Genomic DNA, 19,711 nt, shown 5'->3' with positions numbered 1-19,711 from the left:
TCCCACTATGCTTCTCACTAAATCTTTTTTTTTCTTCTCCCAGAATTTCCCTATTTTTAATACTGCCTTTTTTTCTAACAGGACTTTACCCATACCCTGATGCTGTTAAAAATAAGGGTCTTCTTAATGAACCTGTTTAACCTCTAATATTAATCTTGAAGCTTTTACGCAGATATGTGGATATTTCCTAGCTGCAATTTGCTAGCTTTGCATATAGAGTACTCTGTATTTTAAAGCTATGTGATTGGATCTTTAATGATCTTTAAACCTCCACAGAAAGAGTATAAGAAGGCATTGGAGCAAGAGATAAAGGGCAAAGGAATGTTGGCTTTGGCTAACGATACTCCAGACTTTATGAGAGCAAGAAATGCTACAGAAATCCTCAGCCAGGTTAGTGAATGGATCATCTATCATCCTGTTGAAAGATGTTCGCGTGATCCTTTACCCATCACGTGACAAATGATGAATTTTTGGGGGGTGAATTATTAAGATAATGTATTGAGATAAAAGTTATTTAGATAATTTAGTTATTTGGATAATTTATCAAGATAAACGATTGGTTTTACTTTATTTCAGTTGAACTTGCATCAGGCTTTCATAATATATTCATAATGCAAAACTTATATAAAGTATTTTTATTTAAGATTAATGAACTGGTTTCTAAAACTTTTGATGTAGACTGTACAGTAATTGTTTATCCTTGTGTTGTACAGTACATTCATTAAAGGGCATATTCTGGACCAATTTCATTTTTTTAATATGAAAGTATGTCCCTTTACACACTCATCCAGAAGGGTAATTTTGCACAAGGCCATCTGTCTACAGCAGAAAAAAATAAAATAACAAAACGTGTCTGGAAAAATCCCAAGGGAGTCTGGAGCCAGATTCGTGACGTCACCTGCAGAAGCGCCAGCAGGCTGCGAGAGCTTGCACGGTTTCAGTGCACAGCCTGTGTAGACCAAGCGCTCCCATTTCTCTCTCATTGTCCGGTCTTTTGGGAAATGATGAGTACTAATCCCATCAAGATCGGTGTTGCTACACCCTCCTACGATACATCTGTTAACCATTTTAATAATTACGTGATAACGTTGAAGAAATTTGCAGAAAACCACCAGGTCATTTTCTCATAAACAAACATTGGTTGGAATCTCAGCAACTTCTATTAAAAAAAATTAAAAAAAAATATAAAAAATCTGTCAAATATCTTTAATCAATAGGTATTTGTAATAAAAATTAAATGTTCTTAGAATGGGCAGCACAGTGGTGTAGTGGTTAGCACTGTTACCTCACAGCAAGAAGATCCTGGGTTCGAATCCAGCGGCTGACAGAGGCCTTTCTGTGTGGAGTTTGCATGTTCTCTCCATCTCCGGGTGCTCCGGTTTCCCCCACAGTCCAAAAACATGCAGTTTGGTCTAAATTGACCGTAGGTGTGAATGTGAGTGTGAATGGTTGTTTGTCTCTGCGTCAGCCCTGAGATAGCCTGGCGACTTGTCCAGGGTGTACCCCTCCTCTCACCCATAGTCAGCTGGGATAGGCTCCAGCTTGCCCGCGACCCTGTAGAACAAGATAGGCGGCTACAGATAATGGATGGATGTTCTTAGAACGGGCAGCACGGTGGCGTAGTGGTTAGCACTGTTGCCTCACAACAAGAAGGTTCTGGGTTTGAGCCCAGTGGCCAACAGGGGCCTTTCTGTGTGGAGTTTGCATGTTCTCCCCGTGTCTGCGTGGGTTTCCTCCGGGTGCTCCGGTTTCCCCCACAGTCCAAAGACATGCAGATTAGGCTAATTGGTGGCTCTAAATTGACCGTAGGTGTGAATGTGAGTGTGAATGGTTGTTTGTCTCAATGTGTCAGCCCTGCAATGATCTGGCAACTTGCCCAGGGTGTACCCCACCTCTCGCCCATAGTCAGCTGGGATAGGCTCCAGCTTGCCTGCGACCCCGCACAGGATAAGTGGCTACAGATAATGGATGGCTGGATGTTCTTAGAACTTGTACGAAAGGACTTTAGATTTGTGCTAAATCCTAGTATTTTTTTATAATTGTTTATTCAATGCTCATGAATGTTATATGAAGCGTTATTGTATGCATTTTTCAAATAACATTACTGAAATGTTCGTAATATTCTCCTAAACAAGACACTTTTCATGTTGCTGCCAAGTCAGAGGTGTCTCTAAGCTCAACCCATGTTTTACAGGCTAAGTACAAGTACAGTGCTGAGCAGGACAGGGCCAGCTACACCACCGTGCTTGACACCCCTGACATCATCCACGCTCAGCAGATCAGGAACATTGTGAGCCAGGTAATGGCTTATAGCCACACCCTGATCATGTGATATTTTGCTAGGAACCATAAGTAATAAGTAACAAGTGAACCTGTTTATTTGACAGGAATTTATTTGTATTTTTAATGAGAATATTGTTTTTGGAAGTATCTTGTGTCAACCATAGTTGTGGTATGTAAGGCACATCAACCATTATTAATTTTTTTCCAAACAGAAAAAGTACAAGGAGGAGGCAGAGAAGACCATGTCTCACTACAACGCGGTTCTGGACACTCCTGAGATGCAGAGAGTGCGGGAGAACCAGAAGAACTTCAGCAATGTAAGATTTTTTTTTCCACTTGTCTCTGTTTTTGTTCCTTCCTTTGTTCCCAGTAGGTTGGACCTTATCTTAGTAGTGTTGTCCTTGATTCTTGTCATTTGTGTTTGAGGTTTCACAGATGGCTACATCTGTGAGCTATCTGGAACAGTTAAACCGTATCAGTTGATTCCATCTCTTCTTTCAATAACTTATGAATGATTGATTGCAGTCGTTGTGTTCATTTGAACATAACTGAAACATATTTGTCACACTGCGCTTTTCTCTGTGTGCAGTACCTTGATTGCCCTTGTGCTCTTTTCTCTGTAGCTTCAATACCAGATTGACCTTAAAAACATTAAGGGCAAAGTAACAGCAGTACAAGACACCCCTGAAATGCTTCGTGTTAAAGAAAATACAAAGAATTTCAGCTCGGTACCTACTCATTAAGTATATTTTTACTCTTTATATGCGCTTTTTTTTTCTAACAGTCTACTTTAATCATTTTCTCTTTTTTGAATTCTTGCTTTTTTGCCCAATTCTTTTCTTTTAGTCTTGCTACAATCATCAGTTAACGATCTCTGACATGCAGCCCAATTCCGCTTTCATCAAGGCCTAAATTTAGCTATTAACTATAGACTACCAGTTTGGGCACTAACTTAATTTTGAAGTTTAATTGATTTGTTTGAAATGACTACCCTAACTATTTTAGGAACTAAAACCGTAATGCTTTTTGGGTTTTTTTTTTTGGTTTTTTACACTGCTGCCAGCTGTTTTGCAGATGTGCATGTTTTCCAAGCCATGATATGTAAATATATGTGAAATGTTCATGTGTGTCAAATGATGTTTTCCTTTATTATTTCAAGGGGCCTCCTCAGAAAACACAAAGAAAAATAAGAGTTGCCTAACAAATCAGTTGTAATTTTTTTTTTTTTTTTGCCTCTGCATTTTTAAAGATTCATTATAAGGTGGATGTGGGAGGAGGAACTGCTATAGCAGAAACACCTGAGATGGAGAGAGTTAAACGCAATCAGCAGGCTATTAGCACGGTACACTGTGGTGTGACCCTACTTCAATCTTTTCCCACTCCCCACATTCCCATGCTACTCATCATTGCTAAGACACAACAAGGATGCTACCTTCCAATTCATTTTAATCACCACTTTCTCCATTTTAAGTTCATTTTAATAAACACTTCATTTTAATGTCATTCGAAAAAGAAAGAAAAAAAAACGCCTCTCAATACGTTAATCAACTAAAAGTTTTTGACTGTATATTTTTTAATCAACTAAAAGTTTTGGTTGTGTATTTCAGTATTAATATGCTCCGTAACTGAGTCCCAGACATTTTCATAATGGCTGGTGTGTGTTTTTCTTTTAATATAGTTTTCCCTCTTTGCTTAAAGATGATGTTTGTAAAGCTACATGACACTTACATAAGCCCATCTTTACATGACATAAGCCTACATAACCCTTGATAAAGGTTCATTTTCACTGTTTTCTAACAACAATAATTTTTCTGACACTTTCTTCAGGTGTCATGTCAAAACTGAGTGTTATTTCAGGTTGTTGACATTAAGATGTTGAAATAAGCCTTTCTAAATGTTTATCTAGGTTCATGTCAGGTAGTACTCGTCATCAGAAAGGGCTAATGTAGGTTTTCTGTAACTCTATATAAAGTATCACCATGTTTTGTATAGTTTTGCCCAATACTCATTTAATGCTTCCTGTGTTTTGTCGTTTCTCTTTATTTTCTGTGTTACAAATTAAATGAAAAATATGGAATAGATCAAATACAAGGACTCAGTAGGTCAAGGCATATCTATACCAGACCTTCCTGAAGTGAAACGTGTGCAGGAGACTCAGAAGAACATAAGCTCGGTAGATTTTCTTTGGCTCTATAAGGACTTTCCCTCCCTCCTAATTGTTTTAACCTGTTTGATCATTCTTTGTTTTCTTCCTACTCCTGATGTGACTTTCCTAATTCATTGGTTTATAATGATGTGCCACATTATTGTAAGGAATAAAACACCAGGAGATATGCTGTTATTGGAAAATAACCAACAGCAGGGAGGTGTGATGCTATTATCAGCCTGAAGTTGATTTTTTTTCTATAGCAGCACATCCTGAAGTGTTTTATTCCACCTATACCACAGCAATTTACTAATGTTTTCATTTATTAATTGGAGGTGTTGTGCTTTTTAACCGTATAAAGTGTCATTTTTAAGTTGTTGAGCATCCATGGGACAAGCTAGTTCCTCTTGTCATGTGCGTTATTACTGACAGTTGTTTCTACACCAGCCTCTATTTTTTCACTCTTTTTAAGTTAATAGAGAAAATGTACTTTGTTACTGAGAAAATGATAATTGCAGAATCCTCCGTTTTAAAGTTTTTAGTGACCGTTACAAACCGCTGATAGTCAAGACTCCTTCCATTAACGTTAAGTGAATATCTCATTACAGAAATCTTACCATATCAATGATTATACTACATAATTTATTAGAACAAACACATTATAATAATGTGTGATTTGAATTACAGCCGTAACTGCTGTCAGAGCTGCTGTTATAGTAGTAGTAGTAATAATAATAATAATAATAATGAACACCTTCTGACCAAACATATTTGAGAATTTAACAGTGCTGTGGTGTAATACTTTTTATTCTATCCACATTCACTGGCTATGAGCAATCGCGTCCTCAGATTGGCTACTCTACTACGAGGCTATCAGCTTATATACCGTGAGTAGAGAAAAACAAAATGACGGAGTGTGTTGCTGAACCAACCAAGGACGAAATAAAAACGTTACTCGAAAACAAAACCCCCAAAAAATACACAAAAAAAGCAACAAAATATGAAATGAAAATATCTGATGGTAAGAACGTATCTTTTTTTATTTTTCAAGAATTATTATTGCAGCATTTTTCACAAATTTCAGCTGTCATTTTGCCGGTTTGTTAAGCAGAAATGATTTTGTCGGACATTTTGTATAAAGTTTTTATTTATCAAATTTGCTAAAAATAAAAATGCTCAGTTTCTCAAAATCCAGTGAATGTGGATAGAATAAAATAGTTTTTCCAGTCAATCTCATCATACATGGCTTATAGCCTACTTGGTGCTACGCGCCTTGTCGGCTATCCGCTCATGTACGACTCGATTTTGTGGAATAACTCTTAAATAATCCTCCACCATTCTATTTTATCACATACTGTTAATGAGTACCTCATAATTAATTAACTCTTCCTGCATAATTACCTTCACCTTTGTCAGTATGATTTTTTTTCTTTCAAAATCTTTCTTTTTTTAAATATCCATTCTAACAAGAAGTTTGCTTATCACGTACATGCAAAATATATGATGTTTGTAGGAATGATGGTTGGATCATGTGTCTAACCCTTTTTTCTTATACTTATTTAAAGATTCGTTACAAGGAAGATTTAGGAAGTGGAACTGCGGTATCAGAAACTCCTGACATGGAGAGAGTTAAACGCAATCAGGAAAATATTAGCATGGTACACTGCGGTGTGACCCTTTCCCAATTACGGATCATTCTGTCATCCATATATCATTAGACAACCCTTTATGACTCCCCTGGTTAACTGTAGTTCCCGAAAAAAAAACAATGATTAGCACATGATAACATGTATTATAACACCCATTCATAAATATATCACCAGGTCCAGTGCTAATATTTCTAAAGTTCATGCTTACATTATTGATTTTTCCATCCACATTGCCTGGAAAAAATGTATACTAAATGTGTTGTAAAGCTGTTCATGTTCGGGGTGATGACTGGAAATGTTTGCTGTCGTCTTTGTGTTTTATCTTTGACTATTCTTTTTCTGACTTGCTTCATTTGTATCTTGCTATGTATCCTGCCTGCATGGAACCACATCCATTGGTAGATAAAATACAAAGACATGGTGGGGCAAGGAACAGCTATATCGGACCTCCCCGAGGTGAAGCGAGTCCGAGAGACTCAGAAGCACATCAGTTCGGTAGTGGAAACTACATCAAGTTTATTTGGGAGTGCCTTCATCTGCATGAACTCTTACATCACCTCCATTCTATCCATATTGTCCGTCATCACCTGCTAATATAATCACTGAACCCTCCAACCAGCAGCTTCAAATAATCCATGCTCCCTCCAGTTTATTCCAAGCTTTCAAACTTGAGACCATGTAATCCAACACAACAGTAACCTCTTCTGCTTTTGTTTTATGTTAAATTCACAAACTGCAATCATCTGGCTCATACTTGCTTCTCTTAACCCCTCAGTACAGGATTCTCTTCATATGTGCCATTTAACCTCCGAATGTGATGCTGTGAGTGGTGATTGCTCACAAATGTCTCCTTCTTCTGCTAAAGGAATGTTTAGACTGAGTAGAATGTGTGGTATCTGCTTCTCACTGGTCTCTCTATGGCCACTGTTCTTCTCCACTCCAGGTTTTGTATAGAGATACTTTTGGCAAAGGAACTCCTATCACATTCACGCCAGAGATGGAGCGGGTCAAACGGAACCAAGAACAAATTAGCTCGGTACTGAGCCAGGGAACGTGTGCCCTACAATTCATGTCCAATATAACCTATTGTATCTAACTCCTTCCTTCTTGCTTAGGTGGCTAATAATATTAACTTTATCTTTCCACCTATTGAATGCTGAATGCATTAAAAGATAGATGTGATGGATGTGTGCGACCATTGCTAACTTCCTCTTGATTTCATGCGTTTCCCCTGTCCTGTAGCCCTTCTGTGGAATGGAACAAAAACACCCTCCATCTTTGCGAACCTACTTGTGCTAATTCATTCATCTACTGTTGCAATAACACAGATGTTTAAATGTTCTATGGCGGCTATATTCATAGTCCTTCCTGAAATGATCTGACCTGAGATAATGCAACGTAAACAACTTATATTGCATTTACCTTTCTTTCTGTCACTCAGGTGCTGTACTCTGACAGCTTCCGTAAGCAGGTGCAGGGCAAAGCAGCCTACGTACTGGACACTCCTGAGATGAGACGTGTGAGGCAGACTCAGCGTATCATCTCTGGGGTAAATTTCAGTTCAAGGTCCTTTTCACACACAGCGAATTGTGGTATGTAGAAAATTTGGAATAACACTAAGGATATGTCTACCTCACAGGTGCAATACCACCAGGACTTTGAGAAGAGTAAGGGCAGCTTCATTCCCACCACCACTGACCTTGTGACTGAGCGTGTAAAGAGAAACACTCAGGACTTCAGTGACATCAGCTACCGCGGCATTCAGAGGCGTGTGGTGGAAATGGAGAGGAGACGTGCTATAGAGCATGACCAGGAAACCATCACTGGTCAGCTCATTAAAACACAATAACATACTTAGAGCAACATTACTAAACAACCTCTGTACAGTTGTTTATACTTTTATACCACTAGACTTAGGCAAGGCAAGTTTATTTATATAGCACATTTCATACACAGTGGCAGTTCAATGTGCTTTACAGAAGTAAAAGCAAAATAGTAAACAATAGAAAATAAAATTACATAAAATAAATGGGGAAGAAAATTAATAAGAATTAAACAATAGTAGAAATAAAATAAAATGAGATAAAAGTTCAATTTAAAAAAAACAGCAGAATAAAATAGAATAAAAGTTAAGTAAAATTTAAAACATGCAGAGACTGTAAAAGTAAAGAGTTTAAAACATGTAGAGATGGCAATATTAATAATTTAGCAGAAAGCATCTGAGAACAGCTTGGTCTTTAGTCTAGATTTGAAGCTGCCTACAGCAGGAGCATTTTTAATGTCCTCTGAGAGTTGGTTCCATAGCTGTACTGCATAGTAGCTAAAAGCTGCTTCACCACACTTTGTTTTAACAACAGGTTTTACCAGTAAATTTTGCTGCTGCGATCTGGTAGATCTGATTGGGTTAGGCCGCTGCAACATATCAGAGAGGTAATTGGGCCCTGTACCATTTAGAGATTTGTACACCAGCAGCAATGCTTTAAAGTCAATTCTGTAGCTTACTGGAAGCCAGTGAAGGGACCTTAGAATTGGAGTAATGTGCTCTGTTCTTTTTGTTCGTGTGAGAACCCTCGCCGCTGCATTTTGAACCAGCTGAAGTCGTTTGACGGTTTTTTTTGGCAGGCCTGTGAAAAGGCCATTGCAGTAATCAACCCTACTAGAGATGTCAAGATAGACATCTATCTTGCTCATTGGGGATAGATTAGGGATAAAATTAGTTCATGTTTTAAGTTGTTCAAATTCTGTAAAGCTGCTTTGCGACAATGTTTATTGTTAAAAGCGCTATACAAATAAACTTGATTTTGATTTTTTTTTTACTTGGGTAGAATTCAACAGTAATTAACCATTGTATAATTTCTAGACCTGCGTGTATGGCGTACAAACCCAGGCTCTGTGTTTGACTATGATCCTGCTGAAGATAATATCCAGTCCAGAAGTCTCCACATGATGTCAGGTAGGTTACATTGCCCTGGCCTTAATTTGGATTCATTATGCGCACTAACAGAGGTAGAAATACAGAAGTAATTGTGCTCTGTTAAAGTAATTAAGTACAAGTTTATGAGATTTGCGCTTTACATGAGTAAATTACTCAATTATGTATATTAAAAAAAAGACATTCTTAGGTTTTATTCCTTGCCTTTGTATTTAGACCTTTCAGTCATTTTAAATCTCAAAATCATGATTTAAACTTGCTATTCTTATGCCCAGCTACCAAATCAATCTCTTTTCTATGTGCTTCATAGTAAATAACTTTATTAAACTATAAAACATTAAATCAAATCCATACCAATTTATATGAATACCACAACCAGTCCTCTTTGCACAAGGAAAATTTACACATCAGTCTCATTTGCTCTGTATATTAAAAGGTATTATGACAAAAGAAAAACTTTTTTTTTACTGGAAAATTTCAGTTGAAAAATATGGTTTAATTTCAACTGCTGTATCATAAGTGAATTGTATAAACATTAACCTCGTCCTTAACTCAAACCTAAAATTGTCACTTTTTATACATTGCACAAAATTAGAAATTTGCAAAAACTAAAAAAAAAATCACTTCTAGTTTTATGCTTTTAAAAACACTTAAGTACATTTTAGTGTGGACACTAGCTTTCACTCAGGTACATGCTTATCAAGCTACTTCCAATTTTAATTGGGTAAGAATCTGACACGTTAGAACAATATGAAAATTTTCCACAACTTTCTGCACCTTTTCAGTTCAAGCTCAGCGCCGTAGTAAGGAGCACTCTCGCTCGACAAGTGCCATGAGCGGCTTAGGTGATGAGAAATCTGAGCTGTCTGAGAACGTGGACCAGCACATGTCCCTCTACAGCAATGGATTCCCTTCTTCTTCCATCAGTACATGCACTTGACACTAAATAGCACAACAAGAAATGTTCTTTAAGGAACTGTATTATTACTGTTATTGACACTGAAGCATTTATTTAGTACAACCCCAGTTCCAAAAAAGTTGGGAAGCTGTACAAACTGTAAATAAAAACAGATTATGATGATTTGCAAACCTTATATAGTATATCTGGAAACCCTATATTTCATAAGAAATAGTACAAAGACAATATATCAAATGTTGAAACAGATTTTTTTTAAATATATGCTCATTTTGAATGTCATGCCAGCAATACATTTCAAAAGTTGTGTAATGTTTAAAAAAATAATAATTAGGCTAATTGGCAGCAGGTCAGTAACATGATTGGGTATAAAAAGAGCATTCCAGAGAGGCTGAGTCTCTCAGAAGTAAAGATGGGGAGGAGTTCACCCCTCTGTGAAAAACTGTGTGGGCAAACAGTACAATTTAACATTCCTCAACATAAAATTGCAAAGAATTTGGGGCTCACATCATCTACGATACATAAAGATCATTAAAAGATTCAGAAAATCTGGAGAAATCTCTGTATGCAAGATACAAGGCTGAAAACTGACATTGGATGCTTGTGATCTTCAGGCCCTCAGGCGACACTACATTAAAAGCAGGCACATGTCTGGAGTGGAAATCAGGAACACTTCAGAAAGCCATCATCTGTGAAAACAGTTCATTACTGCATCCACAAATGCAAGTTAAAACCAGATATAAACGATATCCAGAAACACCGCCACCTTATCTGGGTCTGAGCTCTTTTATGATTGACTGAGGTGAAGTGGAAAACTGTCCTGAGGTCTGATGAATTGAAATATCTGGGAAGGTACTATTAATGCTGAGGTTTTAGAGCAACATGCTGCCATCCAGACATCATCTTTTTCAGGGAAGGCCTTGCTTATTTCAGCAAGATGATGCACACATTACAACTGCATGGCTCTGTAGTAAAGGAGTCCAGGTGCTGAACTGGCCTGCCTGCAGTCCAGACCTGTCTCCCACTGAAAGCATTTGGTGCATTATGAAGTACAAAATATGACAAAGGAGACCCCAAACAATTGAGCAACTGAAATCTTATATAAGGCAAGAATGGGACATTTTACTTTCAAAACTACAGCAACTGGCCTCCTCAGTTCCAAAACATTGTTAAAAATAGAGGTGATGGCAACACAGTTGTAAACAGTCCCCTGTCCCAACTTTTTTGAAATGTGTTGCTGGCATCAAATTCAAAATGAGTATATATATTAAAAAATTGCCAGTGTCAACATATGTTGTCTTTGTACTATTTTCAATAAAATGAAAGGGTTTCCGTGATTTGCAAACCATCACATTCTGTTCTTATGTTTTACACAGCATCCCAACATTTTTGGAATTGGGGTAGTATTTTAAGACAGCACTTCTTCTTCAAATACTTCATTCTCTGTCTTACAGGCTACCAGCAGGCCAAGACAGTTGAACTTCAGCAGAGATCATCGTCTGTGGTCACCCAGCAGACCACAGTGTCCTCTGTGCCCTCACACCCTTCCACCACTGGGGTTAGTAGGAGATTCCGCCAATACAAGCAAATCACTCAACTAATTTTACAAAACCTTTGTCTATTTTCAAAGAATATGATTTTTAAAAAGTTTCCACTATGGAGTAATTTGAGTTTCCTACAAATAAGAAAAAACATGATTGTAAACACTCATTTTCTTTCTCACCAGAAAACCGTTCGTGCCATGTATGACTACATTGCTGCTGATAATGATGAGGTGTCCTTCAAAGATGGAGATGTCATAGTGAACGTGCAAGCCATCGATGAGGGCTGGATGTACGGTACTGTGCAGCGTACTGGAAAAACCGGCATGCTGCCAGCCAACTACGTGGAGGCGATCTAAAGACTAGTGAGAGTAGGACACATCCACAGGGCTAAGCATCTCAGGCATTTAGCTAGTTTGTGTAGTTGATGGTAGGTTAGGTTTAAAATAGCATTGATCCTGTTTGTCTGCATTCACATTATGTGCAATTTGATTCATGCCCATGTCTGCAAACTTTCAGTGGATGTGACATGAGAAACTGACAGACATTAGACAGTTGTATTTATATTTTATGTACCAAACCCAGCAGAACATTTGAAAACAAATTCAAGCCCATTATTTGTATATTACTGACAAATAACAGATTCCATTGATATCAAGGAAGATTTATCTGCCTTTTCCAGCACTGAATCTTTTGCACAAGAAGAGATGGGTTTTGCTGTAAAGAAAATCTGACACTGAATTAAAAGTGAGATACAAAGAAAGACATCAAACTGTAATTAAGGAAAAGAAAACGTATACAAACTTGTAAGGACAGAACATGAGTTCCCCACATACAAAACTGTATCCTGAAGAGTTCCAAGAAACAAGCCTCTTCCCTCCTTTGCTGAAGACTGGTCACAAGTTGCATGTGTGTTTTGTTTCTTCCAGTTCCCTAAGTCTAGGGTTAGAGTCATATTTTGGCTCAGTAGTGAATAAAGCACACCACGCTTCTGCAGTATATCTGTGTCTTGTCCTGAATATGTAGCCTTATGTAAATTAATTTCTTTGATGCATAAATTATTTAAATATATTCAGGTTTTTAGATGGTTTTATTCCACAACACTGCATGCAGCCACATGCATTTCGACTTTTAAATATCCCTTTAAAAACAAAGACACCACTTCCTGAACTGTCCTTGTAGTAAGACCATGTATGAAATGATTAAATGAATAGTTAACAATAATTAAAAAAAAGTACTGATAACAGAAGATATCAGTGAAATAAGATGAAGTGCATGAATTTTGGTTTGCTATGAATATACAACTCTAAATAAAAATGCTAATGATCCTAAATAAGGCTGCCAGTGACTGAAAACAAGAGTTGGTCACACTACCACAGTGATTTAATGCTCTTTTCACATTGTAGATTTTACAAATTTCTACAGACTAAAGATCATGTCCTCAAATCACAGGCTGCATGAACACAATTTATTTGTAAACTGGAATTCTACATTATTCACTGGCAGTCTTTTTTATATATATATAAAAAAAAATTAAAAAAAAGAACAATACAGACTGATGTGAACCAAAAAAAACATGGGTTCGAAATGGAGGATGCATCAAGGATAGTCATGTGACCTACAAATAATCAACGTTCCATAACTCTGCTCTAAGAAACAATGCACCAAGGCATCGATCATATGGTAAATTCCCAGGTAAAAACACCACTCATCTTCATTCCTTTATTTAAACAAAACAAAAGTTATACTAAAAGTGCCAACTGCATTCTGGTCTACACGATTTTCTTTAAGCAGCGCCAATAAAAGGCTAAGCAAGGCCCATCTATCCATATAATGCTCTCATAGGATATGAATATGGTACAAGCTATTACTGTCCAAGCAGGTATTTGCAGACCAGTCCAATCAGTCTGGATAATAAGATAACCCACAGCTAAAACGATCACTAAAAACAAAAGTAGTCCACTGCTCATAATCATGTTAAAAACCAGTCAGTCAATGAGGCATGATCCATGTAGAAGGCTGGTTGCCATCATGACAAACTGTCCTCAAGATTGCTGACTAAACGTGACTGAAGATGATTCACAATACTTCTCATCATGCCACCAAGTTCTTCATGCAGCAGACCCAGTTCTCTTGGCGAACAGCGACTGAGCTCCTCATGGGTTAGACGTGATCCCAGAGCAGCAACATCTGATAGTAGCTCCACAGGCACTGGCTCTTCTTGTTTCTGCTCTACAGTTGATGAGATGACTTCTGCAGTTTAAAATAAATAAATAAATAAATAATAATAAAAACAAAACAAAAAAAAGGCAGCCCACATCAATGTCTGGTATCTATTTGCTGAAATGCAGAGATGCCTACCCCAAATTTTGAATTTCAGTATTCTTGAAAACATTTTTCAGTATTTTGGAATGACTTTCAGTAACATTAATTTATGCGCATTTCCATTATAAAGAGGTGTATATACCAATATGTTTAACATTTAAATTATTAAAAAGAACTGTTTTGTGTGAATTGAATAAACAAAACGCGAGCAGCCATCTCAATTGAATTTCCACTCAACAAATTTCTAGAGCATGCAATATATCACATTTTTCTAAATACAATAGTGTTCCCTGTTTGCAGACATTACGGTTGACTACCAATCATTGGTATTGAATGTAACTCCTCAAAAGTATTATATTATATTGCCTGGCAAAATGTTCCACCTGTTAACGGATTCTAATAAAATTTAAAAAAAAAAAAAAATTCTTATTTCATGCCAAAGAGAGTCCGACATTGTTATCTTAATGTCCCAATATATAAATACTTCAGCATAATGCTTCAGAAGACACTCTGAATAAAATGACATTTATAATTGTATTTAAAACAGTGGAATGATCAATTTTTTGCCACAATCCCAACAACACTAATCATAAAATTCTGTTTTTGATCATACTACATGTACATTTGCACTTGCAACACTGAAAAGACTTTGAATTAAAGAAGTACAGCCAGTGTTTGATATTTCAGTGAATAAAAATCAGACATGTAAAAAGAAACTGAATAAGTTTAACTCACATTTCATGGCACTAATTGGAAAGTTCAACTCCAAGCACAGGTCAACCATCACCGCTTCAGCACGTGTCACGTTCCATGTCTTTTCATCCACAGATTTCGTAAAAAACTGCTGGATACCCCCAGATTTACTTTCCGCCTGACTCGCCATTTCAGCATACTCCATATGTTTTTTTTTTGTAGTTGACATGCCGCGTGCAGTCATCGCGACCACCATGAGTGATGTTAATGTCAGTTCTACACAGTTTGCAGTGCGCGTATCCATTGCCCTTTTGACTGGGTGTAATGCACGGTCATTCTACCGTATCGAAAATAGCGCGAACAAATGTGCGGAATCCGCGCATGTCACACACAGCATGTGCGGTTGTCGTAAAAATAAATAGCCTAGCCGTGAATTGCGCATGGATTGAAAAAGTCACTTGGACATTTAAAAACAACTCACTGGAATTTAAGACTTTATAATAATTCCGTACAGAATAACACTGTTTGCTGTAACATCGTATTTACGTAACTTTTCCGTACAAAATACGGCCAATCCGTACTAGTAGGCATCTCTGGAAATGGCATGGTAGAAGTTCTCTGTATTTTTTTTCCTATATGATGCAGGAACTCCATCGTGCTTATCTGTCAGCTGTACCTTGTCCATCTCCAGGTGTTTGGTCCTGCTCTTGATTTGGAGCTGCAGTAGTCTCCTCAGGCTCAGAGGTCATTTTTTCCATTTCATCAAAACTTTTCAGATCATCTGGCCGCACTTTGCGCTTAAAGAAGAAATCAAAAACATCAGTAAATGCAATATCAGTTAAGCACAATATTCACAATTACATAACTGTCCGATTTTACTGTACCTGCTGCTCATGATACGTTTTCAATGCTTTTTTGAGATTCGACACTTTAGGTGAGCGAATAGGGAGCAACTTGATTTCATTTGGGGATAGAGCACTCAGATCTCCAACTGTTTTTATATTTCTAGCACGCACAAGCTGACCAAAGCCTCGAGGCCTACGTACAAAGAGAAATGTACTGTGACAAGAGAATACAAAAATTATGAACTACAGGTCATTTTTTATTCAGTCAAGAGAAAGAAAAAAAACAACCAGAAATCTAGTTGTATGTGTTCTTTTACAGAAACTAAGCTATTTGTTCAAGTATCAACAACACAGCTTGTGCACTGGGGCCAACCTCATCAGGCCACCTTTAAACTCTAAGTCTGTGTGTGTGTGTGGTATCTGAGGCATTACAGAATGCACATGAGAATGTACTGTGGAGCAAGTTAGAGAGGCCAGGGTCATCCACAGTGATCTGGTAAATGAGCGCAGGTGCAATCAGTGTAGACCAGTGCGGACCATTAGAACTTACCACATTGAGGAAGAAATCTGGGGAAGAACAGCCTCCACAGGAGTAGAACAGCAGACAAGAGCAGGATAAACACAATCCTTTGGAATGGGCTGAGGCTCCTGACTCATTTCTGAGATCTGTTGCCAGGTTACACATTAAATGCGTGTAATTTGTACATTAACTATATCTATCCAATACTCATTAAGCTGGACTCAAGAGAACAGGTTTAAGATTATCAAACCTGCCCAGACTATCAAAATGTGGAAAAAAAATGTTCTAGGAATAAAACAAATACCAGGCATTTCTTTGAACTCTTGTAACCCGGACTGCGAAGATTGCGAGGGCTGAGGGTCAACAGACCTTTTGTAGGTGTTGTAATATACTGTAATACAATTGTATTCTACTTAAGTTAGCTCATTTGTAATTTGCTTTTATATCTTAAGAATACAGAAATATCAGGTCATAATACCTTAGGCTGCCCAACAGCTTTTGATTTCGGAGAGCTGGTCCGGATTACTGGACTACGGCGGTCAATATCATCAGCCAATTCCTGTTGGTATATCGGGTTTGCGAAGGACACTCTGCGAGACTATTTAAAAATAAATAAGTAAAACGCCACAGCTGTAATACGCTTCCTGTTGGAAACATTAAACAATCCTTCCAGACATACTACATAGCAGCTCAAAAGCTTGATTCAACGGTTCTTCCTTAAAATACTACCTTAATGATAGGTGACGGAGAATCTTCTTCAAATTGCCTCTTCTGTCCTTTCTTCAGAATGCTTGTAGATGGAGAAGCCGATGGTGACCATACACCACGTGTTACACTATTACTGGGACTCTGCCTCGCTTCTGTATTTCTACAAAGAGAATCTGAAGACTTCTCTTTGGGTGGGGAGTCCAAGCATGCTTCCTCTGAAGCCGTTTGTGGAGGTACAGATGCTTCACAAGGTAGAGCCGTCTCAGATTGAAGATCTTTGTCGATCTGTGTTATTTCGCCATCATCTCCTTCTTCATGAGAGGTCTTGTCTAATTCAGTACCCTCTGGAAGCGCCGTAACCGCACCATCTAGTTCAGGCACAAGTTCCTGCTTTTCTGGCATCTCAATTTTTTCACCAGTGTGAGCCATTTCCTCCTGACTGACAGGCGATTCAGACTGTTCCTGGTATACTGGCTTATCCTCCACAGGTTGGCTATGGCTTGGAGAGGCACCTGGTTCACCTGGACCTTCCTGCGGTTGCTCCTGGCTAAATGTGCTTTCTGAAGAAATTTGTTCCTTTTCCTCATGCTTATCCTCAGTGTCATCTACATTGTTTTTGTGGCGTTCCTCTGCCTGGGTTGTACCTTCATTTGCATCAGAGAACTGGGAAAGACTTTCATTTTGCTTTTCCACTAAGCTTTCAGTGGACACCTCTGCTTCTGTCAAGCTAGGCAAAGATGGAGAACACTGTACATTAGTAACATCATGACCATCATCTTGAAGTGCCACACTTTCTTTTTCCGGTAAGACGGATGCAATACTGTTCAAGTCGGGTTCAGGTGGCAGGCTACTGGATTCAAGCAGAACCTCGTTTTCCTTTAGATCCTGTACATCTTGAGAATTACTGCACTGTTCTTTTGAAGGTGTGCTGCCAACTTGGAGACAGTTACAATTAGTAGAGCGCCTGCGCCCACGACGACTTCTATGTGGACACGAATGCAATTTTGGAGCCTTTAACTCAACTTTTGCAGGTTGCTGTAGGCTGTTCTGTGAAGGAAGGGTTTCTTTCTCAACAGCACTCTCTTCCAGAACAGCGTTAACAGACGACTCCTTATCAGAATCTGTTTGCATGTTCGAGTCTTTGTCACTTTGTTGCTCACCATCAGTTGATTTTACATCAGAAATGCAATGTTCACTTGCTTGGTCTTCAGCTACAGGGGCCTCATCTTTGTCATCAGCTTTGTGAGCGTCTTGAACCTCATTCAGTGTGCCGACACCTAAACAGGCCTCCGACTCATTCTTACACGTGTCCATTGGAATGGAAGGGATATCCACATCTTCCTTACCCAACATAACTCCAGGAGCATTTTCATTAATCACTGTGCTTGGCATCATTTCAGATGATTTATGCCCTCTAGCCCTTTTAGATCTTTGTCCATCTCGGATATCAGGCCCATCAGGTTCCAAGTTCTCAACAGATGCCAGCAAGGCTTGAGATGACCGACGAGTTCTATATTTGCCACGCCCTTGAGAACTGTCCTGTGACTCAATCTCATTACCCTGTGAGCATTCAGAATTCACCGAATCTGAGGGAGTAGTGCCTTTACTGATGTTACTTGTCTCTTCTTCAGCCCTCTTCCGCCTACCTAATTTGCCTTTTACAGGTGTTGGTGTCTGTGCATGACTCAGGTCACTCACTTGTTCATTTCCAAGCCCAGTTTTATCTTTGTTTTGTGCGTCAGCTGCTTCAGACCTCCTTGCTCTTCTTGGTCTGCCAGGCGACTGGCTATCAGCATCAGGTGCAGAACTGTCCACCTGTTTGGATATGCCAGCTGGAGAATCTCCCTGAGAGTTCTCAACTCTTGGCCTTTTATCTGAAGCATCTACATTTGCATTGGTTGCTCTGGTCCATCGGACAGGCCTGCTGTGTGACTGACTATCTGACTGATTAAGAGGAGAGTCCTTATCATCCATTTGACTTGAAGGAGAATGTTTTTCAACTGAAGGCTCTGTCTCGTTAGCCTCCTTACTCCTACTTCTACTTCTGCCATGCAATGAACTCGTAGTGGGAGCCAGAGATGGTACTTCTGAATCCTTCTGTTCATCTTTATGTTCACTGTTCTGCAGTTTGCCACTTTCATTCAGCTTCTCTTCATGGACTTTACTTCTTCTGGTTCTTGTAGGCAAAATGTCTGTTTTCTTGGCAGGTGTAGACTTTTGTGCATCATTTGAAGGTGAAGATGCATTAACAGGAGCCTTTTTTGGCTGCTTACTTTTTGATTCCTGATCTGACTCTTCCCCTGGCAGGACAGGTCTACTTCTGCGTCGACCGGACCTCCTCGGTTCAACCGGACTTGAAGCCTGAGAAGCAACAGAAACCTCAGACCCTTCAACAGGGGAGGCAATTTCAGTTTTCATCTCCACACTGGATTTGTCCAAAGACTTGTTACTCGTATCAACTTCCTCATTCAGCTCTTGGCCCTGGGTGTCTGGGATCACATCATCTGTGCCTTCACTTGGGCATTCGGCTACTGATTTTAACTCTGTCTTCATTTCCAGATTTTGTCCAACAGTCTGATTAGTAGAATCCTGGATAATATCAGTAGCAGATTCCTGAGGGACATCTTTACCAATTTCTGTCTCCGAGTAAGAGGTGAGTGGAAGCAATTTTGAATCAGTTTGTGACTTTGGAGGCTCCTGACTACTAGAAATCCTAGAGAGCGGGCCGGTAAATTTTTTAACACTTGGGGAACGAGCTGGCCTACCCTCTCCATATTTCTCAAGGGTGATGAAGGACTGACGTCGGCTGCTAGACTTTGGTGGAGTACCAGAGATAACATCAGACGAACCGGATGTGTTTGGGCTTTGGGTCCCTTTAGGGCTTGCAAAATCCTGAAGTTGACCAGCATCTGAAGCGGAGACATCCGCAGAAGGTGGAACCTCAGTAGTTTGGTCAGCTTCATTTGTTGCTTTGTCTTGTGCAACTATGTCTGGACTGATGCTATCTTGCACCTTCTGATCATTGCTTACAGATGATGCCTCATCCTTTAAATCCTATGGATTTATTTAAAAAAAAAAAACCACACACAATTTTAGTAAATGTGATATAGTAACTTATCTTGCTCCAATTACAATAATATACACAAATGATTT

General features: G+C 38.7%; 2 protein-coding genes across 17 annotated transcripts in view; one reads left to right on the top strand and one right to left on the bottom strand.

Annotated features, from left to right (window-relative positions):
- neb (nebulin) overlaps positions 1-12,466 on the top strand; it is a 71,610-nt gene extending 59,144 nt beyond the window's left edge. For 7 of the 14 annotated variants that reach the window (XM_060929954.1, XM_060929955.1, XM_060929958.1 and 4 more), the window contains 14 exons: positions 277-390; positions 2,195-2,299; positions 2,496-2,600; positions 2,907-3,011; positions 3,533-3,625; positions 4,364-4,456; positions 6,481-6,573; positions 7,022-7,114; positions 7,520-7,627; positions 7,718-7,904; positions 8,939-9,031; positions 9,796-9,936; positions 11,381-11,484; positions 11,653-12,466. In XM_060929954.1, coding sequence (XP_060785937.1) covers positions 277-390; positions 2,195-2,299; positions 2,496-2,600; positions 2,907-3,011; positions 3,533-3,625; positions 4,364-4,456; positions 6,481-6,573; positions 7,022-7,114; positions 7,520-7,627; positions 7,718-7,904; positions 8,939-9,031; positions 9,796-9,936; positions 11,381-11,484; positions 11,653-11,826 — 1,608 coding nt within the window. In that variant the 3' untranslated portion in view covers positions 11,827-12,466. The other 7 variants (XM_060929965.1, XM_060929964.1, XM_060929957.1 and 4 more) reach the window with 6 other exon arrangements.
- Positions 12,216-19,711, bottom strand: part of rif1 (replication timing regulatory factor 1) — a 32,919-nt gene continuing 25,423 nt past the window's right edge. For all 3 annotated transcript variants that reach the window (XM_060929968.1, XM_060929966.1, XM_060929967.1), the window contains exons 30-36: positions 16,580-19,612; positions 16,329-16,448; positions 16,155-16,241; positions 15,881-15,996; positions 15,370-15,523; positions 15,162-15,282; positions 12,216-13,720 (exon numbers count right to left, since the gene is read on the bottom strand). In XM_060929968.1, the coding sequence (XP_060785951.1) occupies positions 13,497-13,720; positions 15,162-15,282; positions 15,370-15,523; positions 15,881-15,996; positions 16,155-16,241; positions 16,329-16,448; positions 16,580-19,612 (3,855 nt within the window). In that variant the 3' untranslated portion in view covers positions 12,216-13,496. The remainder of the gene's footprint in view (positions 13,721-15,161; positions 15,283-15,369; positions 15,524-15,880; positions 15,997-16,154; positions 16,242-16,328; positions 16,449-16,579; positions 19,613-19,711) is intronic.

The sequence above is a fragment of the Neoarius graeffei genome, chromosome 9, assembly GCF_027579695.1.
Source record: "Neoarius graeffei isolate fNeoGra1 chromosome 9, fNeoGra1.pri, whole genome shotgun sequence".
Classification (NCBI taxonomy): Eukaryota; Metazoa; Chordata; class Actinopteri; order Siluriformes; family Ariidae; genus Neoarius; species Neoarius graeffei.
Note: the sequence above shows the minus strand (reverse complement) of the source record. Positions and strands in the feature narration are given on the sequence as shown.